Source organism: Scatophagus argus, chromosome 23 (assembly GCF_020382885.2).
Source record: "Scatophagus argus isolate fScaArg1 chromosome 23, fScaArg1.pri, whole genome shotgun sequence".
In the NCBI taxonomy this organism is placed as follows: Eukaryota; Metazoa; Chordata; class Actinopteri; family Scatophagidae; genus Scatophagus; species Scatophagus argus.
This window is the reverse complement of record NC_058515.1, coordinates 2250844-2275096: the sequence shown is the minus strand read 5'-3', so window position 1 is coordinate 2275096 and position 24253 is coordinate 2250844. Positions and strand designations below refer to the sequence as shown.

Here is a 24253-nt window from a genome sequence, read left to right as displayed (position 1 = left end):
TCATTCAGTCTCTGGATTCTTTTGGAGAATTCTGATTCCTTTTGTGATTTGATTTATGTATGTAAGAGAGCATGACATCAATGAGTTCCTTTTTTTTTTTTTTCTTTTTGGATAAAGGACTTGCAAGTGTGTACTGCTGATGAGAAAATCTACTCTTACACAGTACCATTATGAATTATTTTAGCAAGCCCATACAGATTCACTCAAAACCAACCAGTGAATTTATGTTGCACTGCCACCTACTGGTCAAAAGTAGTAAACTCCTAAAAAAAACCCTTTGTGACAGATGTTTGACATTTTATAAAAGTTTAACATATAAACTACTAGCTTCTAAAACAGAGGTTGACATCTTGAGAGAAGTACAGAAATACAGTAACAAAGAGACAGTTGGTCCTAATAGACAATCACTGCTTAAGAGAAATATTTACATCAGTTGAAGACAGCTCAGCTTGCCACAACATCCTTCACAAAAAGACAGGGAAAGTTCAAAAATGGAAGGCAGGGGGAACACTGGGTCTTCAGTGTACAAGATTTGGACAGAGATATAGACAATAGAGTGAAGCTGGACAAGGCAGTTTAAGATCTATTGTTTTCTCTAAGGGGTAGTGGTTGGTGCTATACCCATCTCATGAGATGGAGGTGGGATCATGATTTAGAACTTTAAACTGATTCGGTCCTCTTGTACGCCACCATGCTGTTCACCTTGTGGATAGAAGTGGTGAAGGAGCGTAAACGCACTTCTTCCGATTGGTCGATGATCTGCGGTCCAGATTCTTCCCACTTTTCAGGAATCACCAGGTCTTTGTCCGTGTAGACGAGGAGGTCAAATGCACCTGTATAAGAGGGGAGGGTCAAAGGTCAACTGACATTTTAAATGCACTTAATAACTAAGAACTGGTAGCAAAACAAACATCAAATTATTGGAAGAAGAAAGAGAAGCTGTCTGATCACTCACATGGCGTCTCCAGCAGGGGCAGGAAGGTAACCGTGGCTGTTATCTGTCTGATAACAGAGCGGATCTCATCTTGAATGGTCTTAATGGACTTTTCTCTGGGAGCACTGGGGGACACATTAGAACTGACTTAACATGTAAGATCTAAAGCATTTCATTCATGCAAAATAAAGAGGCAAGTCATAATGGCCATCGTCAACATGTGTACATTTGTATGAATGTTTATAACCAGCATGAATGGAAACAGCTGACACACTAACACAAGGGTGATTTCAATGAACTTTGAACTTAGGCTGTATCCTCTGTCTCATCGGAAATCAATTTGGGGACAAAAATAAACATTCAAGCTTCCAGTGAAACAGGTTGACAACCTTATGGACACACCATCAGACGGGACACTGAAGACAACTTTCACTTTCAGTGCCAGTCGCTTTTAATTGTAGTGAGCCCCTTCACACCCACCCCTCTCTTCAGGTGTGTGCTGATGAGAGTACGGCTTCCCGCTTCAATGGCAACAGCTGAGCACGGGAGAAACATGGCTACCGCAGATAACAATACGCCTCACAAATCCAGGACACAGCAGAACGCTTTTGAATGGCATCTGTCAGTTGGGGAGGATAGGAATGCATGCAAACACAGCTTGAGACCCCTCCATCATGCATGGGGAATCACCCTGGCCTCGGACCTATGTGTTTGAATGTGTTCTCTTTACAGAATGCCTTCAGCATCTCCAGAGCAGACTATGGGCCTTTACATAAAAGGGGAATAGAGCAGTAAGTTGTTTTTATGCTTAACAGTGTCAATTATTGTAAATCTATATGTGAGTTAGGAAGGAAATCCAATAAATAATTCTAACATATCAAACACAGAGCATAGAAAACTGTTCTTACAGAATTTTATTGTCCAAAAGATTGCTGTAATGCAAGTCATAAAAGTTTGACAGTCAAGACAATCTGCCATGCCTATGGTTTCACAGAAACCACATCTCTAAAAAAATATGACCTCTTCTATAAAAAGGTGTCACTACGAAGTGTTTACTATACATCATCAACACTTTGCTTAGCCATTACAGATACTTGGCATACAGAAGTTTCATAAGCTGGTGCTGTGGACTGGACAGGAGAATCCGAGTAGCTCCATCAAAAATAAAGTTAATCCACAGATTTCTTTGGTCCTGTGGTGCTGGAAGGCGAAGAAGTGAACTGTGTTGGTTGATGGAACCAACAACAGAGCAGTTTCCATTCATAGCTCTAACTTTAGACGCGACGGTGGCGAGTCCTGCGCTTGCGAGAAGCAAACAATGGCAAACCTGCGCAAAGGTAGACCTGAATCCGTGGGTGGAGAGACTCAGGTGTGTGTGTGTGTGTGTAGACTGTAGTAAAAGCTGTGGTTTATTATTATTTTGTGTCCAATTTAGTAAGTCCTATTGCGGCCCTCCTCTTGATGTCAAGAGGGGAACAAAATCAACACGGATTGCAGAATCCCACATTTCCTTATTAAAGCTGCTCACGCAAAAGTCATATTTCACATTTCACATCACATCAGAGTGATTGGGCACTCCAAATACACAAATACATGTGTACAAGCACTGAAAAAGTGAGTTTTTCATAATATGCCCCCTTTAATGTCTATATATAGAAAAAAATGCATCGTCATGTATCTTGACATCTGAAATTCACACTGATTCTCCACCTTAGTTTAGTCTTGAATGACTTTAATCTGCTCTCTATACTTAGTAGTAGATACATTCAGTGTTGGCTTTGGTCTGCACATAGAAAGTGTTGCCAAAAAGTAAAATATGGATATCACCTTAAATAGACAAAGTGTGTGTATGTGTGGGGCCCTGGCAGATGCTTCATGACTGCTACCTGGTGGAATCTGACCGGACTGAGTTGATTAACAAGCATAACACATAAGATTCAGTAAAATTCAAATACCGTTAAAATATGTGAAAAATTGCTGTTAAATAAACTTGGGACTTTTGAAGGACTAGTAAACAGTAGAGAAGCTGACCTGCTCTCCTTGGCCGTCTTGTCACACTCGATGTCAAACTGCCATCTCTCCAGCACCTCGTTTGTTTCCAAACACGTGATCACCAACACCAGCTTCTGAACTGTGCACTCAAACAGCCACTCTGCAACAGCAAGAACAAACACATTCACCAACTTGTACACTGACACCGAATAGCGTGAATGTGTTCTAACAGAGCGCTGCCCTTCTTCAGTTTGCACGAATCGGATATACGTTAACATTCAAACATAGATTTATTAGATTAGATTTATTTTTAAACTTGGAACAATTCACAGACCGAGGACTACTTTTGCTTCATTTCCTGCATTAGACTGGTGTATGAATGTTACCTGTTCTTTTATACACATCTGCCAATTACTCATGTGACAGAAAAAAAATTATTCAATTAATAGAAAGACAATACACTGAAGTCAATGTTTGTTAGTCGGAGCAATGAAGCTTAATTGTTTTTGGTTTTAAGTGTACTTAACATATTAAAAAATCCCTTCCACAGTTGCACTGTCCATTTGTGGGAAACACTGACTGTGCCAATCATTTGTGTCCACTTGAAGCATGTTTAGATAGGCAGTGCCTAAGAGCCACCTCACCAGGGGGTCTATGGGGAGGGTTCAGGGAATATCCTATAAAGTAACTCAGTTCAACATGGCTACATTTTCACTGTTGCCTCTCTCAAAGGGAAACCTAGAGTGAAACTGTCCCGAAGGAAAATAAAAGCTGTGGAAAGTCATGATATAAGGAAGCAATCTACTGAGGATACCTTTGAGTTGAGACACCACATTTGTCAGGTAGTTCTTCAGTTTGGGATCAGTGGTAAGTTGAAGGCTCATGTCATAATGGGTGACTCTAGTGAATGTCTCTGGAGGATAAATGCCCCGCTGGTACAGGATACTGTTGATGCCGAACGCTGCAGTGGAAAGAGTGAATCAAATGGTTCTGATGAGATGAAAATTCACTGATCGTCATCGGTCGAGTTAGTCAGCCAAGCAGCTCACAGTTAAACAGGATTCAGAGTGGAAGTACAGAACACAATCAGATTAAATAACAAAAAATATGCAATGCAAAAACCTGTAAAAGTGTAGTGGAATTATATTAATAATAATGAAAAGCAAATTTAATTACATAGGTGTAGATGAGTGTTGATACATATGCATAACTTAACGTGGTTATGTTGCATCATTACAGCTGCTGTATGTCTGCTTTTCGGTTTAACACTGGACATATTACAGTGACACTAAGCTAACAGAGAGTTAGCGAACCTCGTCCATGAAACAAATACGTAGAAATGCTGCCAACACTACTATCATAAGCTCAAACCCATAGACGTTGTTCAAGGCCGAGTCTTTCCCCTTAAGAAGAGGTGGCTTTGTGTGTGACGTAGGCGACTGTTGCAGGAAGTTGTCTCCTGGAACTCGAATGAGGGTGAGCTATTGTTGCTATAGCGACATGGAATGGTCATAAGCCAAGTTAGCAGCATCAGTTGAACATTATTGATCCTTTCACAGTTGCAGACGACTCAATAATTAAAGTCCATTAAGGGAATTAAATAATCAACCTAAAAGAGACTACCGATGGGCATGTGCACATGCCACATGGCTTATTTACTGCGAGTAGTTATTTATTTATAGACCGTTTTTTATAATGACCATTCTCCGTGTGGGCCTGGTTTTGGCGAGTGAAGCTTTGGGGGCTCCTAGGCCGGGAGCTGGCCCGCCACCTAGTGGCGAGGAAAAATTTTACTTGCAGCTTCGGAACTCGGAAATCGACTTGGGGTTACAGGTGGAACGCACCACTACTCCCACATTCGGAGTAAGTTCCGCGAGATTGCTCCGCGCGCTCTACCACTGTTGCTGACTGAGAGATTGAAGACAAAAGTGACGTTTTTGTTTTGACTTCAAGTTATATCGAGCAGCTCATCTGCCTGTAAGAGATAATAAAATGCCCGGCTGTCGCTCCCCCTCCTTTCCTCTTAAGTATATAGCACAATGTTTACTTGAAAGTTCGCTTATAATGCTATTCAGCCATCGTTGCAATAGCAATATCGACATCGGTTACAGCAGCACCAGTTGATAAACAACATACCAAGACCATAGCTATATGCCTACTGGCAGGAGTAAGACAGTATTGTGTATACTTACTAAATTGGACAGAATAAGGACAAAAGTACAATTGTTGCTCTGAGCAACCATCTTGGTTTGCAAACTTGGAATTGGGGGGGGGGCTATTTGTCAGTTAAGGCTTCTGAGGTCGGAAAACGACTTAAGAGTACAAATCCAATGTAGCATAAAACTAGAGGTATCCTTTCTAAATCAAAGGAAAGAACAGAACAGAAGGTTCTTAACAGGCTTTTTGTCTTTTAAGAACAATCTGCAGGTAGTTTTATTTCATCTAATATTTACTATTCATATTCACTTTGTTTACATCAATTTCATTTATCTTTATTCATTTATTCCTTCATTTATTATGTTTACGCAATCATATATTATTGAGTGACTGGCTGAAAGATTAACTGATTTAATGAATGAATATAACCTTGCCTAGTTGTTCGAAACACTGCTTTTATTGTGAAATCAGTTCTACCTTGCAATTACCCATGTGTCTCGTACATGGACGCACTTGAAAATACTGTCGGGGCTAGCTTGACAGTTTTTTCGAAGTGGATGCTGGCTTGACTGCAGTACTCTACTGAATGTAACAATGGTGACCGACACCGGAAATCTTACGTCTCCTGTTGAATTCGGCATATGCATAACGCCAAACAGAACCGAATACAGCACAATTTAAACTGTAAACCAATTACGTTCGGTACGCTCGACCATAGCGCTCAACTTACTCACCACATATGTCTGTGGTGGGCGGTGCACTACACTGAGGACACGTTCTAACTCAAAATTTGAGATTTTAAGAAAACTTGTGAACTCTAGTTGATTTTGTGCTCAAAAGAAGATTGAATCAAAAGCATTTTCGACAGTTTTACGGCACTTCTATCGCTATACCGTACCACAACTACACTAAATCGGCCCTGTAGCACATTAGCACTACGTGCCTGCGTGTCGAAAGACGTGTCAAAACAACCTTAATGAAAAAAATATCATAAATACTTACAAAAGAACTCAGCCACCAGCTCCGCGCTTCCTTTAAGAGTAATCCCTTTCAACGAACTGGTCATTTTCTTACACCTTTGGTTAAATACTCGACAATGAACCTTTCTTTTTTTCTTTCCAGGTCGCAACTCAACCCGCCGTCCAGTTTGAAATTTGCTTGGTCACACGCATGCGTGATATGTCGGCGCGCTGTTGATGACGTCGAAAATAACGCTTGCAATTTTCCTGACAATAGACGGCAGTGAAAAATAATTAAACATTACGCTCCTTTCCTTTGATCTAAAACTCATGTGATTGCTTCATTTATTTTTTTTAGTCTTAGCCTATGAATGTTGGCATGTTAAGTACTAGAAAAACAGAATTCATTAGGTCTATTCCAAATACTTAGGGTTCGTTTGTGCAAAGTGTCCGTAAACAAAACCGTATTTACCGTGCTTGTGGCAGTGGAGATACCAAGGGGGGATAGCTTGTCATCCATCGCTTGTTCCTCCTCCTCCTGTTGCTGCTGCTCCAATATGTAGCCAAATCAGGGCCAAAAGTTTTATTAATTTGAAAAAAGATCTGAACTTGAAAGTTTAAATTTTGATTTTGAACTTTTTTGAAAAAATGTGGAAGTGTAAGTGTATGAAACGTTTTTTTCAGTTTAAATATAATTTTTTATTCAGTTTTGAAATTCTTTTGAATAAATTATATATTTTCAACTTTCCTTTCTTGTATATTTCAATATTTGAGGTATTATTTTTTTCAGCTGCAGATTTCGTGTTTTAAGATTCATCTTCTTTTTTCACAGTTTCAAATCTTACGTTTCAGGGATCGGGTTTCAGATCTTTTTTTCCCCACTTAGGTGTATCATCTTTTCAGTTTCACCAATCGCAGTACAAGAGCAATAAACTTTGCCAGGTTGTGTAGTTCAACAACCATACTTTAAAAGTTGACGTTTCCCACGTCCACACACAACTGTGAACGCATCAAACACAAGGATTTAAATGATCTGCCGCCATTGTCCTTTATCTTGCCAAATGTGTTCATTTGTTACCTCATTTACGTTGATATTTATGCACACAGTCTTTTGCACCTTATTTGCACTGTTACTGGAACTTTAACAGTGTCACTGCACTGCACAAGAATGTTTGTAATAAAATGAAAAGACTTTAAAACAAGAAGTGAAACATTATTGCTTGAGTAAATGGCTCACAGAGGCCTTCTTATGGTTCAATTAAAGTAGTTGGAATATAGTTTCATATATTGTCACTAAACTACAATATGTACCATCACAATCAGGCATTATTTTATTAACTTTCCTTGTAAAGTGTAGGCCTGGTGTTTGTCACCATATGAGCAAGTAACAGGTGAGGAGATTTTCCTGTGCCTGACATATCAATGACATGTTAAGGATAAATAGAAATAAGCAGAGGAAGATTAACAGCCATTCGTTTTATTTTAAGAAAAACACAGAAATTGATAACAAATGAATAAGAAACAGTGTACGGTCTGTTTTTTTCCCCCAAGTCAGTCAGTTTCTCCATCACTAGCTGGTATCGCAGGGCCTTGTTGTTTAATGACAATACTGGGAGACATATTACTTAAAGCACAGCAAACAGTCACAATCTTGTCAATGAAGGAAAATTCTTCACCCTCAGTTCGAACCAGTAGGCTCTCTGGTATGGTGCTCTGAAGTATGTTATACTTGTTGCGTACCAAACCCATAACTCTTTCCACATGGACCCTTAGGTCAGCTATCTGCTGCGTCTCCTCCACAGATTTTGGGTCCATTTGAGCATGTCCTCTTGTGAAGCCTGGGGTTTTCACCTCGGCACACATTAGTCCAACTTCATCCCCAATGTTAAATCCACAGTTTGCCAAAACCAGATCTCCTGGTAACAGTTTATTGAGGATCCCACACTGCTCTGTCAGGTGCTTGTTGCTTACACGCCCTCCCCATCCTTTAGAAATGAATGAGACTGACCCCCGTGGGGTGATGCCTATCAGGTACTTAATAGTGGGTTTCTGCTTGTAGTGGGAGTAGGTCTGTGATTGTGCTTTTAAATTTGAGAGCTTCTCAATGCCAATCTCAAAGCAGTCAAGAATAACTGCAACCCGGCTGCCAAATGTCTCTACAAACTGACGTGGCATTGACTGTTGTAGACAATGTCTAGCAGGCCAGTGTACCAAAGGTGCCAGATGGAAATGCAGCACACCAATTGTCTCTCTAAACACTTCAGACACTGTTGTGTGATTTATCTGGAAAAGGTATGCAAGGTTGTGCTGAGGCAGATGCAGTCTCAGCCTCATCAGAGTCAGGAGGAGCATTTGGAAAGGAGACAGTTTTCTGCCTGCCTTTGTGAGACATGGAATAATAACAGTGTGCAAAGCCTGTAGTAAAGTCCAGTACGGCAGTCCAGTGTAGTACTTCACCTTCTCGTCGTCCTCATTGAAGAACGCCTCGTCCATCTTCGTTGCCGAGAGCTCTTTCTCTAAAGTCACGTCCTCCTCGATCAAGCAGTTCACCTCAACACACATGGACTCCATTTCACCATCCATACATCTACAAGTGACACGCTGCTCATTCTGTTGTGGGGCTTGATCCACATCCAGGACCTGTGTAGCCTCATCAGGTGATGGAGTTACATGTGTTGCTCCGTGTTGCTCTAACTCCTGTGGAGCTACTAATGCTGCTGCATCTTCATCCACATCTGGAGGTGTGGCACTGCTAACTGCCGTTGAACTCTCCCGTCTCCTTAACATCTGAAATCTCTCGTTATCTGCAGCTTTCACCTCCGTGTGTTCGAGATGTAACGAGGGTGCCCAGTCTGGATGGGTTTCATTCATTTCATAGACAGGTTTCCCTAAAAAACAGACACGCCCATTATTACTTTTAAAATGAGGTCAGTTATGATGAAATCTCAAAGTTAACCTCCTGTGAATGAGGACATTTATAAACGCATCTCCTATGAGTGAAGGAAAGAGAGAGAGAGAGTCGGCTTTGCTTTTACTTTGTTTGCTGCCCTCAGCTAGCTTGGCTAACGCTAGCAGCCTACTAAATGCTACGTGTGAAACAGCAAAACACATGCTTTCATTTAAACTCACCAGTCTGAAAATGCCGTGAACACACCAACATGTGTCGGGTGATTGCGTTAAAGGTGATGTTTGGTCGTCTCACGGCTGCTACCCAAGCCATTCGACGTCTCTTTGTTAGCTCACACATCCGAGGTCCCTGGCTTCGCTTCCACGCTGGAAATGAGAAAAATCTCAGCCCATCGTTTTTTTTACCGAAACGATCATGTGAACGACTGTTGCAGCTAACAACACAGCACCTGTGCACCATGTTTTAACTTGTTAACACAAAACAACACAACAAAAGAGCAGAGTCTTCTTCTTCTTCTGCGTCTTCTTCTTCTTCTCTGGGGGGGGGGGGGTAAGGGAAAGGTGCATATCGCCACCTACTGTACTGGAGTGTGTAACGCAGGATGACTTGTTCTTCAGGTTACAGTCTAAATGAATACAGAGTTATTCAAAAAATAATAATAATCCCAATCATATGCTTTTCCACAGTCCCGTGGAGCAGCGTCACTCGTGTAGCCGGCGTAAACACACTTTTCAGTTGCCCGTAAAGCCCACAATGCATTGCGGTCTTCCACGCTCCGATACATCATACTTTCGACCACTATAGGGCTGGACAGGGCAATGCATTGTGCGCCACGGTCGCCATGTTTGCTGGGAAAGGTTTTTGTTTACATCACTTCGCGTTAGATATGGTGCTGCGAGAGTGAGAGACACGCCATGAAAACAATAAACTGTACAAAAGAGAAAGGCAATGGACCGTATCGAGACAAGCTGGACCCTGTTCCAAATGCTCGGTACTTAGAAAACATTAGCAAACTTGGTGGAATCAATTCATGTGAGCGCGTGCAGTGATATTTATCTGGGTTCGCACATTGTATTTGATATGTTCCCTCATTTGCAGTGTTATTTATCTGTTTGCACTTTGCTGTTGGCACCTTGTTTGCACTGTTGCTGGAACTTTAACAGTGTCACTGCACTGCACAAGAATGTCAGTAATAAACTGAAAAGACTTTAAAAACAAGAATCTGAGCCAAAAGTCAAAGCTCTTGATTTACTGGTCAGTCTACGTTCCAGCTCTCACCCCTGGTCACGAGCCGTGGGTAGTGATCGAAACAATCAACTACAAGCAGTTGAAATGAGCATCCTCAACAGGGTGGCTGGGCTCAGCCTTAGAGACAGGGTGAGTAGTTAGGACATCTGGGGGAAGCTCAGAGTAGAGCCACTGCTCCTCTACATTGAGAGGAGCTTTTGAGGTGGTTCAGGCATCTGGTCAGAATGGAGGGACTTTGTCTCTCGCCTGGCCTGGGAACACCTCAGGGTGACTACAGAGGAGCTGGTGGAAGTAGTCAGGGAGAAGACAGTCTGGCTTCCCTGCTGAGACTGTTGCCCTCGCAGCCTGGACCCGGATAACCGGTGGAAAATGAGATGAGATGGGTTTGCCGAATCTGTTTATGACTTCATTGTGCCTTTCCTGTGTCGGAAATGGAAACGAACTTCACAGCTCTCTTTTTAATTCTTCATTTCAACTGCTTCCATCAGCTGCCAGGTTACAAGCCAAGCACAACATCATGAAGGTCATTTTATCCCTTTAAATACAGAAACCTATTGAATGTATGCCACATTTCACATTAGCTGTTCCACCAAAGCTCAGCCCGCTGTCTTCTTAGTGAAAACCCCGCTGCTTCCTACCAGTTACAAGAAGAGATGACTGTATAGACCCACAGCTGTGAAGTCATAATACAGAACATATTGCACGGCCTGTCTCTGCCCATTTGCTGTGCTCGTCTCACCACCACAGGCATGTTGCAATGCATCACCTCCCCAAAAAGCCCATCAACACTGGCACCGCCATCCACTTATTCCCAGCACGCTGTAATATCGACACACATTTTATTTGAATGATACTCAGATAAAGTGCTTGTTGAAAAAGTACAGTATCTGTACAGGATACTCATTTCAGCAGAGTACTTGCACTATACAAGCCAGGCTAGTTTCCACTTTTGAATGAGACACAAAATTAATAACATGATGGGTCCTCCGAAATGATGAAGAAAGTGTAATATCATGTTGACTATGGGCACCATATTGTTTGTTTGTTTGTTTTTGAAATCCATGTTACATTTCACATACTAAATTTGCATACTAAATTTAATATGTAGTGTAGACTTGTCAGCAAGTCCAGCAGTTTCACAGACTGACATTTGCTTCATGTGCATATTTGATTTAATTCTTGCACTAAAAAGGTGCAAAACACTTCTTCAGTCCTCACCCAAAGCCTTGGAGGGTGTTTCTGTTACACTGTCAATTACATATCAACAGCACAGAACATGAGAGCTGTCCCTGCACAGTGTAATGAGGTGCTTGCTGCACATTCCTGTCCTGTAGCTGCTGCATTTGTCCTACTTGGCGCTGACTAACTGCAGAGATGGGTGTGCAACGCTCAGCCAGCTGGACCCGCGCCTCGTGTTTTCTTGCACTCTGTATCCAACAGCTGGAGCTCTGCATGACATGTCTCATTCACACGCAAGTGCACACACATTCCTGCATTGCTGTAGACAGACAAACAAAATGTGAAGGTACTGTATACACACGTACTGTATTCAGGATGTTATTGTTGAACGTATGACCCTTTCTTTGTCTGTAAGCAGCAAACGGTTAAACCACTTTCTTATCATGATGAAAAATCTGTCATCTTTCAAGTGAAGCCTCTCTAAAAGAAAGAAATTTGAGCCATGGCTTTCAGTATGTGTATTTATTGTAAGCACCTCAAGTCAGTTTGAACCTATAAAAAAAGACTCTTCTCGTAAAGTCCCTGCTTGTGTTCCTTCATTTTACTGCTGGTTTTTATGACAGGCTACAGCCTCATTAGAGACTATCTAAACATAAAGGCCCCAGCAAGGACAGATAGCCCTGCAAAGTAAACAAGTTCTCAGTGACGGTGGATAGGATGAGAGCATATGCAGTTTCTCAGTTGTTGTCATGCCACCAGCATTATATCCCCATGCAGTAACTTCTCTCTGCACATGCACAGATGTCTCCAAGGAGTAAGAGTGCAGAAATATCTGCAAGCTATAATATTAACAAACAGCACACATACCAGAGAGGGAAGGAAATGGTTTTATTGCTTTCTGCAGGGACACAGATGTCTTAAAGATGCACTGTGCATTTTTAAAAAATATATATATATACATATCCAATCCAAGTGTCACAAAATCATAGCATGTGACATCAGGAACCTGCAGTGTGCTGCATTTACCTGCTTAGAAGGTGTGCAAGATTTATTTCAATATGTGAAAGTAGCCCCATTTGGTCTAGAATGACAAAATGTTGGCCTGGGGTGAAAAAACAACAACATTTACCTTACGTAATTGTATAAAACATGGACGTAGTTAACCTCCATTGTGAGGTTCAGTTGCTATCTCGGCAGTGTTAGACTCCATCAAATTCCCCCTCAAATTCCTAAACGTGCAAAGATGTAGCTCAACAGCAAGTGGCAAGCTGTCATTCAAAGCAGCCAAACCTCACCATATTCTCTTCGAGAATGTACTACTCTACCTCCCTGTTTACTCTATACAAACCATAACTGGCAATTGCATAAGACTTTTCTTTAGTATTTCATGTTCTGCGGTAAATGACAATAGAATCACTTCCTTAAATTTAGCCAAAGCACTATCACACAGGCATAGGCGCTGATTCCATGGGTGCTTCGGGGCTGGAGCACCCATGGAGATTGCCGAGCACCCACATGTGCCAGCCTACACTTCATTGATTTGCTAATGACCACTCTCCGCTACCTATCAACGTATTGCATTGTGATAAACTGCCAAAAAGGCTGGACAGTAGTGGCTGATTTAGCCAAGATCTGGGTAAACAAAAAAGAAAGAGAAAAAGAGCAGCTTTTTATTGCTTGACCAGCAAGTTAAAGACTTGTGGCCTAAATCTTAAAATAAAAGAGAGTGAAATAACCAGGCTTGATTGGGTTCTCCCTTTTGGCAACTGAGACATCAAGGAAAATCTGCGGCTCTCAGTGTCATGACAGTATATGGGAAAAAGCATGGAAATACGCTGTAGGGACATATTTATCACCTGGATGACATCACTAGTGGGGACCGGGGTTCCCCGGGGGTTCTGGTGTGTCTGGTCCAGTGAGAGGTCAGAGTTTGAATTTTAACTTAACCTCACACTTAGGTGTGATGACTGAGGTTTTGGCGCCTGTTTAAACAAAGGATTGTAAAACCCAGGCTTCAGGCCTCTGAGACGACATACAGGCCTCTCTGTCCTTTTAATCTCAGCACATGGCATGAGAGCCCAACACTCCTGACTTTGGAGAGTGGAGTTTCTCCTCTCCGCTGGCACATCTTTCCTTCTTCCATCCTGCAGCGCTGACGCAATCACGAGTGCTCACAAACACAGACTCACTACTAAGCATTCAGCCGACTCTGTTTAATCATGCTGCCTGCATGTGGATTACTGGATCTCCCATTGTACTGCTTTTATTTAATAACAGCTTTGGCGCAACAAGGAGGGATGTTTATGTATCCATGCTTCAAACAGCCAAGTGTGCTAGGAACAGCAACCGATGAAATCATGCCTTGAAAAACAAAAGTTTAACAGAGTAATGTGTGCCATTTCTTTCTCAAAGTTTGTGACACCTTATCCATAATCATTATACAAAGTATGAAACTACAACAAATCACTAATATAAGTGATCAATATTGTAAGAGCCAGTTTTCCCTTTTTTTTGTTCCTGTAATAATGACTGAGCTGTAATGCACATTTTGAACACTAGGTGGCATTTGCCGATAAAAGGCAGTGGAAGTGCTTATTAACTGGAAGGTTGTGAGGGGTTAGAGGTGTTGTTGCCAGGGGAAGCGTAAAGTTTTTTGATTGTGGTCACGGCAGTAAAAGAGGAAATGTGCGATATGTGTCAATTCGAATGTTGTTGTTGTAAATAAAAGAACCAGAAAATCAAATATATCGGAAATCAGTAAACCAGCACGTTAATTCTGAGACATGAGTGTAACTCTCAGAAACAACTAGGACTATCACCGACAGTCTTTAATGATCTGTACGCTACATGTTTGTCATTTCTTTAGATTTGGTGGCAATTTTTGTTGCCCTAGCATACTTTACCACAATTTGTGGTGCAATGTAACATGTTTTGCAATATTTTATTCTCTGCACACTTTCCAAAGAAATGTATACATCTGTTAAGATTAGCAAAACTAGGCCCCCAAAAAGCAGACACTGACAACGAGAGCCAAGGTTTAGTTCAGTCTTTACTTTACTAAAAACAGCATTCACTATATGCAGGGGAATTAAGTCAGTATTCACGCTTTTCCAAAAAGGCAGAGCTCAACAAAGGAGCCAGATGGCAGGTGAGTGTGATGTGGCCTACTTGCAGGTAAATATATTAAATCCAAACAGTCCAACAAAAATCAGTCTACCAGAAAAACAGGATTCACATAAGCAAATGGAGCAGACTAGGCAGGAGAGGCAGAGACAAGAATTAGTCCCCAAAAAAAACAAAAACAACTCAAAAGCAACATAAGCAGAAAAGTAATCTGACATGAATTCCACACAAGAGATGGTGTAATCCAGCGAAGGTGGAGTAAGAGGACTTAAAATGTTTTGGAGCTGATTGGGTTGATTGGCCAATATGAGGAACAGGTGTGAAGGAGGGAAGACGACTGGAGGAAAACAGGAGCCTTCCAGCTCTGCTCCAGATTGGCTCAGGTGGGTATACACACACACACACACACACACACACACACACACACACACACACACACACACACACACACACACACACACACACACACACACACACACAGCATGTTATGATTGCGGTGTTGTTTATCCAATGAGAGCAGGCCCTGAAAAAGCTCTTTTTAACACACTTTATGTATGGTGAAAGAAAGTCAGTGTACCAACCAGAATCACAGCTCATTTATTTGTTTCACATGCAAACACACACATTTATACACACACTGACAGCCCCAAGGCCACCTCACACACTCAAACACACACACGACTTTGACCAGCATGCACTGGGATGGCTAAAAATAGTTCAGCGAGTCCACTGTGGGCTTCCTTTATGTTGGTGGGGACGTTATTAAATCTTTGGGGCTAAATTCCCCCGCCTCCCCACCCCATGGCACAACAACCATCAGTCAGCCATGCAACTGCACCAACAGGGATTTACTGGCACACTCCTTTTCACTATATTACATTAAAAATTACATATCAGATTGTGTTTAGGGTTATGTTTTGGTAATAGAATTGAAAAGGAGGATCAACACACTTCAGTGTGCAGATGAAGACTTGTTCATCAGTACAGAGACTGACTTACTCACTAGGTTTTTCACCTTGTATGTCCCATGTCAGGCATTCACTGTCGCCATTTTTAACACCATAAAATCAGGCAGAAAAAAAACCTGAAGCATATTTTCAGTTTCACAGCACTTTATGACAGGGACAGACTTAATTCTATAAAATCCAACATAACTTCCAGTGAGGTAACTATTTATCTATAGGTTAGGCAGCAGCTGGATATATGAAAGAAGACAAGTAAGTTAAAGTACTAACAACTCATGTGCTCCAAGTCTTTCTAGTTACTATCAGTAGTGCATATGTGTTACTGTACATGCAAAAGATTCAAGTTTTGTTGAGATAAAGCAAGCCCATGTGACGTTTGCTACTGTCTACGTGGTTAAAATTGTCTGACCATATTGTTGTTAATAGAAGACTGACAGAATCTTTACTCTCCTCTCTCCACTGTTAAAGCTGCAGGCCTTGTTTTGGTGTGGAACAACAAAGTCTGCGCAGCTCGGGCAGGAATTGAGGAGATGGCGGGAGGTGAAAATGGATGCTTCCCAGGGGAACAAGCCACTGCTCTGGAAACAGAGTGAGATTCACTCAGTTGAGCAGCCTCAGCTGCCAGTGATGAGAAATATGTATGTTTAGGAGAAATTTTAAACTTTAAACCTTTCTAATCTGTTTTCAGAGCAGTACAGCATAGTAATATAGTTACAAATTCTGATTTACATGGTTGCAAATCTTTAACTGCAGCACGAAGATATTGGTATTTCAGGTATCGTTAATGAAAGGAACCGGCCTCACGAAGAAAAACAATCCTCTTTGTGTTTAAAGGAAGGCACAGTCTTGACAGGCTAAATGCATACCAGTTTCCTCTAATTCAGGCAAAGAAGCATCTGCATGGATTAAAAATATTTCTGCTTTGGCAAGAAATATCAGGCCGTGGATGTGTGTTCAGTTATTCTGAGTTGCCGCACTTCACTTTGCTTTATTTGATGTGGGTTTCCAGTCCAGGAGCAAACAGGAGGGGGTTTCTGGTGGAAAATGACAAAAATGAAACAAGTGAGCAGTCTTATACACACAGGAAAACTAGAGAGATGTCAACATCTGTGGATGAGTTCAGTCGGGGAACTCATCCACTGATTATTGCTTATTAACGTGATCTGCAAATGCACTACTCGGTCAGTTTTGTTTAATTAATCTAATGCACTGCACCTGTAATGTCCCATTAGCCTTGAGAGAAGCCAGAAGATAATGAGGCTTCATTTCTGAACATGTACTACTTTTGAGAACGTTAAACTGTCACTTTATTCACAGCTAAACTTAAGGACTGTACTTATGGGAATTAATCTCCACCAAAATAGTATCATAGACATGTACTAAAGTGTTATAATTCCTGTTTTATAAACTAAATATGCTTTCATATCTGCTCTAAAAATCTGTTCTCCAGCACCAAAGCATTATTCATGTTTTCTGATGGCATGGCTACCTCTGGGAAGAGAATGTCATTAGACCATTATGTATGGAGTCTAGGCAGACCATAAACAAAGCAACAAAGAACATCTCTGTGTGCATGCAGCTGTGATGGTAAAGATGGAAGTTCACAGTACTTATGTGGATGTGGATAATATAGTTGGTTGAACAGATACAGTTGATGTTAAACTTTCTCATGCCTAATAATCAGTGTGTGAATATGAAATGATTGGTGGATTGTAGCTGGTATCTGTGGTCAAGTCTATGAATATTTTCGTCACAAGTATAACTGATGGAAAGTTAACGTCAGAATGTTGTAACACTTACCGTGTAAATCGTTTTTAGAGCATTCATTTGGCGTGTGGGTGCCTTAGCAGGGGTCTGCTCCAAGGTTTCTTCCTGTTAAAAGGAGGTTTTTCCTCGCCACTGTCGCCAGAAAATGAATCAGGTAAAAAAGTTTCAAATGCACACAGGACAGAATGCATCCCTACAAATTTTATACTGAAATTTGTGGTTCTAACTGTGGTTGACAAATTATATTTTCGATGGTAAATATTTGAGTTAGAAGTAAAGCAGTTTTTTCTCAACACACAATGTGATGCTGAAAGGCAGCAATGATGGTATGGTTTCTCACGCAGCCTTAAAGAGTTTTAGAGCCTTAAAGAGTCTTGATGTAAACTGCAGCATGGACATTTTTTTGTCTCTTCCATCCTTTCTTTCCATTTAGGGCATAATCCCCTGCTGTGAGGCTGAGAGAAGGCTTATGTTTAGACTCACTGACAGCTGGGGGACGGGATGGACTGTGCGAGGAGGTGCAGAATAAATCTCCGTGTGTGGCTAAATGATGGACATCTGTCCAGGGGGGTGACCTTTAACCCAGAGAGGCCACTGTGGGTCACTGAGAGGAAGTGTGGAGGTTAACATCAGAAGCTGCACAACACATATGTACTGTTGCTATCTGTGTTACCGAGTCCAAAAACAGAACAGATTTTTTTGTTATTTGCAGTAAAATAAGCACAAAAGATTTTTAATGGATAAAAAAACAGAGAGGAAAAGGGGGGATACTGTCAACAAAAGTGGCATCTGATGATAGCCTCATTTTGCAGCAAGGCGTCACAGTAGAGCTGCACAGCTTAACAACTTCTCACTGGGCCACAGGAATGATAAAAATTTACAATGTGGTAACAGCGCTTACACAAGTCAGTACCAAAGGGCCTCTATTTCTGTAAGGCTGGGGACGAGGGTCCCGATGGCAGATCAGCCACTTGGTCATGCAAATATCTTTCTGAAGCGGAGAAGAAATAATGATTGACTAAAACATGAATGAACAGAACTAGAGAACTCTGAAGGCTCTTCATCCACTGCAGGAGGAGGCGATATTATCTAATACTTGTAATGATCCGCTGTTGATCAAAATGAAGCGAATGAATGCAAAAAAAAAAAATTGTTTGGTGACCAATAGAAAAAATATCTCGGTATGCTTCAAACAAAGTGTCTTTCAAACACTTTTAAAACTAAAAGTAATTATACCCGTACCAAAGGCCACGACAATGGACTCAAAGCCTCCTGTCATAGAAATATGGAAGACTCAAGTGCCATTAAAGAACTAAACATTTTAACGCAGTCTCCATTAAAATGTAGTTTTCTTGGTCAAAAATGTTGCTATTTAGAGTTCCAGTGAGTTCCAGTAAAATGTAGCTTTTGCGATGTAAAAAGCTGTAAACATCAGTCAACCATCAGTGAAGAGTGAAGTCAGACTGAAGCAACTCCCTCAGAAGAGCTCTTAAAAAAGAAGGATTTTACTGTAACTCACTAGAGCCTCATAAATAGCAGTGTTTCTGATTAATAAAACAGCGTTTTAATCAACACTGGTGCAAAATGAGATTCTTAATGACACTTTTGGGCTTTTCATACAGAAACGGTTAAAATGCACTAAAGTAAACTGATAGTTTACTGCATCTTACTTTACTTTACGGTCAGTTGCAGATATGAAAATTAAAAAGATGAATGTAATAAAAAGACAGCTTGATGAAGCTGTTCAAACCCTGCCTGCTGTCGTACCTCCACGCACCTGGCCAGTTGCTGTATAAAGTGAGAATGTGACTGATAAATTATCTCCTGTGGAGGAAGATACACCAGAAGCAAATTACAGGTTGCCGTCTTACTTTAAATACAGAATAAGTAAATAAAGATTTTTAACATATGGTCACAAATCCTGCCAATCCTGCTGATCCTCCAAGATCATGATTACTGTGGACATGCATGAACAAGAACAAATCATTATCATTTCATTTTTGCACAGTGACTATGAGTATTTGACATGTAATAAAATCTGCTAAATGCATGCTAATCTACCCTCCTCCATATATGTAGAATATCTTACATTGCAGTCAAAGACAGCACCGAAGCACAACTGTGGATCTGTGAGCGAAAAACTGATGTGGACTTTCACGCAAAAACAGGTCTTGTTGATACAGTCATTTGAGCCAACTGGATAACACATTAAGCAATGGCTGTGCTAGCTGGGGCTGCACTGGGGACCAGCTGTGCACACGGCCCACAGACACCAGTGGGATAACAACGGAAGCTAACACTAATAGATATTACATTGCCTCAATGGAAGTGATTTACCTGACTGAAGGAGTTATTTATTCATTACCCAGTCATCTCAGTTTAAAAAAATTAGCGCCGTGCTGCTCGGTCAGTGATTCAGGCTGGTGCTGAGTTGCAGCTGTGTAGTTATGACATAATGTAGCCATGAAAAGGTGTTTGGTATGAATGTTAACTCGGACACAAGAGGACTATTCTCTGTTAATGTCTAGCCAGACATATTGGGGTCAAAGGTTAAATTTAGGTGGGTTCCTGAATCAGACCTCAGTTGACTTCTTCTTCACAAGGCTCTGCATCTTGCTATCTGTCTTTCTTATGCTGTTATCTTCTGCCCATTTTTTTGTCATTTTCATTTACATTAAAATGTTGGTTCACCCAAGTTACAATCAAAAAACTTTGGCGGTCACCCCTATTATACAGACATGAAGATAATTTTAGTTTTATTTGCCCAGGTTTTGTGATAAATGTCTTTTAGGTCCTTGTGTTCACTCCAGAACAATGGATCTATTGTCTAATAAAGAAAGAGCAATAGAAACTGTTGACACTGTGTTTTTCTGGATTATCTGTAACTGGGACACTTTCTGGAAAGACAGGATACTGTAAGTTTCCATTTAAGACCAGCATAATTAGAATATAAAAACTACGTTTATCTGTAGATTTTAGATTAAAACCTTTTGATGGGTTATTTACACCAATTTTTCTGTATGCTGTCATGGTTTGAAGTTAATGTTTGTGTATGTCTCCTGTTTTATTTGGTAGTTGTCCTCTCCTTGTGTCTGGTTTAGCTCTTCATTTCCTGTCTCAGTCTGTTTTCCCTCCCTTTTTGATTGTTGCCTCGCCTTGATTGTGTTCACCTGTGTCTAGTCTTTCTTTAAGTAACTGTGTTCTCCTTTTGTTTGTGCTTTTAAGCTCCATGCCACTTCTGAGTTTCCCTGCATACCTTTGCCTCTTGTTATTTCTGTGTCATACATATTTTCTCTTTAGGATTATTTCTTTGTTTATACAATTCTACCCGGACTCCCAGCCACCTTATTTGCCTTTTGGATATTTTGTGTTTGGATTATTATTACCTTGACTCCCTGCTGCCTTTGGTTTGTTTTTGTTCTTTTGAATAAGTTTATTGATTGAAGTTTCTTTTGTTCTCCTTCACCCTCGTGTTTAAAAGTTAAAATAATAAAAGTCATTAATAGTTCCTCATTGACAGAGTTTAAAGTGAAAAGTATTGCTTGTAAGTTACAAACCATTGAACATTTTTACCACCTCTGCAGTTCACTTCAGATTTAGCTTACTGTTTTATTTATTCTCCCTACATTTATACCACGTTGGGTCATACTCGCCGCTCTCATCAGCCACTGGTAGGATTTCTTGATATGAGCCATTACCATCTGTTGATGGCACATGCTGTGCAAGGGCTTGTCCTTCCATGATGATTTGTCCTCTTCCTCCTAATCATTGCCAGGTTTCTGCTGCCTGAGGTATTCACTTGGTAGTTACTTAAAACCCATCTGTACTTTTCAGCATTCGTGATCCCATCAATTCTAACAATATCGCCAACGCCGCTGGCAGGGATGCAGCCCCAAACCAGGACAGACCTTCCACCATGTTTACATACACGAACATCTGCACCGAGTTTACTGTCAAATGAGAAAACATAAAAGTCGCCCAGAACGTTTAAAAAATGAAAATGTAACCTGGGCACGGCGGTTAGCACTGCTGCCTCACAGCAAGAGGGTTCCAGGCTTGCATCCCGGTCTGGGCCCTCCTGTGCAGAGTTTACATGTTCTCCTTGTGCCTGCGTGGATTTTCTCCAGGTATTCCGGCTTCCTCCCACAAACCCAAAAACATTGACTACTCAACATTGCCCCTAGGTGTGATGTGTTCATGTGTGGCTGTCTCTCTTTGTGTGTTTGTCTTTGACTGGTGACCAGTCTAGGGTGTACCCCGCCTCTCACCTGTATTCAGCTGGGATAGGCTCCAGCCCCTCCACCTGTGACCCTGAAGAATAAGCAGTATAGAAAATGGATGGATGGAAAACATAACCTTTCCTTTATTCTCCTCTTAATCATTTTCAGTCCCTTATTTTTCCAGTTTGCTCCATGAAAAAGACTGTGTCTACACTCACTGAAACTCACCAAAACTGCTTTTTTGTTAAGCATCGGCTCTGCGGTGACAGGTGAGAATGCTTGTTCTTGTTCACCTCAACAGCTTCACTGAAGCCAAACAGACAGTGATTCTATCTGGAAGGAAGAGCATGCCTGAACTGAATCTAGCAGGAACAAACGGGGCCCATTCTCTCAGCCCAGTGAGGTTTCTGTGTTGGGGCACGTCTGACATGCAGACGAAGCAGTCAGCAGCTGGTTGGAATTGTGGGCCAGTGATGTAGACGACAGAGCGTATATCATTTTCAGATCGTGTTACAACCATCCACATCAAGCATTTCTGATCTGCTGAATTTGCCCTGTTGAGTTAATAAAATATTATATGCCAGACATGCTGAGAAGAGGTAATTATCTCAACAATGCCTTGCTTTGTCTAAAAATGTGCAAGTTATTGCTGAACTAAAATGAGTTAGAGACATGAGATGTTAGGAAAACAGTTTGTTTCTGCCCAGTCAGGCCAATAAAACCCAGGAGCTGGAACTGGCTGCTAATTTGTTGTGAGGCGCTCCGCTCTTGTTTTACCTAATTGCTCCTCACTGGAAGCGCCTGCTGCCCATTATAACTTTTAACACCTCTCAGGCATTTTATTTGGGGTGGATCTGCTAAAAGGTCACATGATCACAAAGCCTTCAATTTGGGAGATCAGCTAACTCACCAGATTGGTATTGGGAGGGGTGGGGTGAGGGGGGGTGGGAGTTGTTTCCAGATGGTTTGCATGACTGCATGTGTTTCTCGATGAGATGGCATTCTGGAGAAAGGCAGCAGAGAACCAATACTGCGTCAAAAGTTAAACTAAATACTTTTTGACTAACTAAATCCTTATTCCATAACTGAGATACATGTAGATGTACATAAAATCCTTGTGTTGGGTATAAGTTTCAAAAAGTACTGCTTTCTAAATCCCAAATGAGTATGTGCTCTGTGCAGAGACAGCTGGACTCCCACATTGTTCCTGTGGTATTGTGCCTTTTGGTATAGTTTCATTTGTAGCCCCAAATGAATTCATTTGCACGAGACTACGTAACTAAATAGATACATTTTACTGGTACTATGCTCTACTAGCTTACTACTAGCTTTTTACCATCTTTCAGCTCATTGTTTTGGTTTTATGGCTTCATTTAACTGTTTTGATTCAGTCTCTGCATTCCCATCAAAATTGATTCCAGTGAACTCCTCTGATATGCCCCAACGTACCTGTGCTGGTGAGCATAGTGGATCATTTAACTACCAAAGGCCTGAATATTGCTGTCAATGTTAGACTTAATAAGTTGTCCAAATAGATATACCTGCCAGAGCTTTAAAGGCGCTAAAAAACCTTAACAATTAAATCTCAACATAGCTAACATTCTCTTTCTATCTGATCATGATTGATCTACACTACACTCTATTATTTTATACACACAGTCAATCTGGTCGACCTGCTTTCTCTGCACTCTCTTGTACTTTATGTAGCATATTTTAGTTTATTTAGTATATTTTTAATCTAGTTAGTATTTTTCCTACTAACAGTTAGGCCTTTTTTGGTTGTTTGTTTGCTTACTTTTGACTAACCTACACTGCTGTAATGGGTTACTGGATGATTGAATTTCCCTCGGGATCAGTGAAGTATCTATCTATCTATCTATCTATCTATCTATCTATCTATCTATCTATCTATCTATCTAACTAACTCTATCTGAGAGACAGGGGACTGTAATGCAGCTATTTAGGCTAATCTATAATCTTCACGTTAACACCCCTTCTTAAACTCTCGGGCCATTCCACGATATGGTTTTAAATTTGAGACTACATGGAAATGTTGACATACTCAAGCAAATGCAGCCAAAACAGTGATAGTTTTCACACTGGCAACAAGTTTTTATATGGATGAAAATGTTGCTGCTGTTCATACTTGGCACAGAAAGTCATAGTTCCCAAACAGAAGGATGAATGCTGCTGTTGATGAAATGCAGTTAACTTTAAGGGGAAAATGAAATTTGAATGTTTTCATAGGATAGGATAACACAGTATAAACTATAATGATACAGCAGCTAGTGTGCAAAATGGTGCATATTTCAAACAGATTTGTGCTTGGTGTTTCTTATGCTTTTCTTTGACAACCGAGATGCGCTGTCAGTTTGTGCGGTCCATTACTGCTTGGAGAAAATCATACTGTAAAGCCTACAAACACTAACAGAAGACAGTAGTTAGGTTTCCATCCACATCTGTCACAAATTTAATCAAATTTTGGGAAAATTGCAAAAGAAAAGGCAAACGAATGCTTGTTTCCATCCACTACCACTATATGATTATTAGGAGTCAGTTCATTGAAATAAGCTGTGGGGGGCAGTAATTGCACAGTCAGGTGCTGTTTTGCCATTGAGGATGATGATGAAGAAGAAGATGGCACAACAAGATGATGTAACGGAATGAACACTACCATAGTTCCAGTCCCCAAGAAGCCGAGGATCACTGGACTTAATCACTACAGACTGTAGTCATGAAGTCATTTGAGTGCCTGGTTCTGTCCCACCTTAAGTCCATCACAACAACAGGTCTGTATCCGA

The 24253-nt window shown here is 41.0% G+C and overlaps 2 protein-coding genes across 3 annotated transcripts; both read right to left on the bottom strand.

The window, feature by feature from the left end:
• mad2l1 (MAD2 mitotic arrest deficient-like 1 (yeast)) lies at positions 1-6286 on the bottom strand. Its single transcript, XM_046381358.1, has 5 exons — positions 6086-6286; positions 3741-3887; positions 2966-3086; positions 956-1059; positions 1-833 (listed from the first exon to the last, which is right to left on the bottom strand). The coding sequence occupies exons 1-5, from the start codon at positions 6147-6149 to the stop codon at positions 661-663; spliced, it is 609 nt and encodes a 202-aa protein (XP_046237314.1). The 5' UTR covers positions 6150-6286; the 3' UTR covers positions 1-660.
• A 1217-nt stretch (positions 6287-7503) lies between these two features.
• LOC124055019 lies at positions 7504-9473 on the bottom strand. 2 transcript variants are annotated; one of them, XM_046381602.1, is made up of 2 exons: positions 9172-9473; positions 7504-8930 (listed from the first exon to the last, which is right to left on the bottom strand). In XM_046381602.1, the coding sequence occupies exons 1-2, from the start codon at positions 9407-9409 to the stop codon at positions 7594-7596; spliced, it is 1575 nt and encodes a 524-aa protein (XP_046237558.1). In that variant the 5' UTR covers positions 9410-9473; the 3' UTR covers positions 7504-7593. The 2 variants fall into 2 exon arrangements, with proteins under 2 accessions (XP_046237558.1, XP_046237559.1); XM_046381603.1 differs by having other exon boundaries at positions 9197-9473.
• Between the last annotated feature and the right edge of the window lie 14780 nt (positions 9474-24253).

What these genes read in the sequence shown, in the direction of transcription:
- mad2l1 (XM_046381358.1), bottom strand. Translation starts at nt 6,149, where the DNA reads ATGACCAGTTCGTTGAAAGGGATTACTCTTAAAGGAAGCGCGGAGCTG. An exon ending in GCTGGTGGCTGAGTTCTTTT is followed by an intron (nt 3,888 to 6,085) that starts GTAAGTATTTAT and finishes TTTCCACTGCAG; the next exon opens with CGTTCGGCATCAACAGTATC. An exon ending in GCCCCTGCTGGAGACGCCAT is followed by an intron (nt 834 to 955) that starts GTGAGTGATCAG and finishes CCTCTTATACAG; the next exon opens with GTGCATTTGACCTCCTCGTC.
- LOC124055019 (XM_046381602.1), bottom strand. Translation starts at nt 9,409, where the DNA reads ATGGTGCACAGGTGCTGTGTTGTTAGCTGCAACAGTCGTTCACATGAT. An exon ending in TTCACGGCATTTTCAGACTG is followed by an intron (nt 8,931 to 9,171) that starts GTGAGTTTAAAT and finishes TCTGTTTTTTAG; the next exon opens with GGAAACCTGTCTATGAAATG.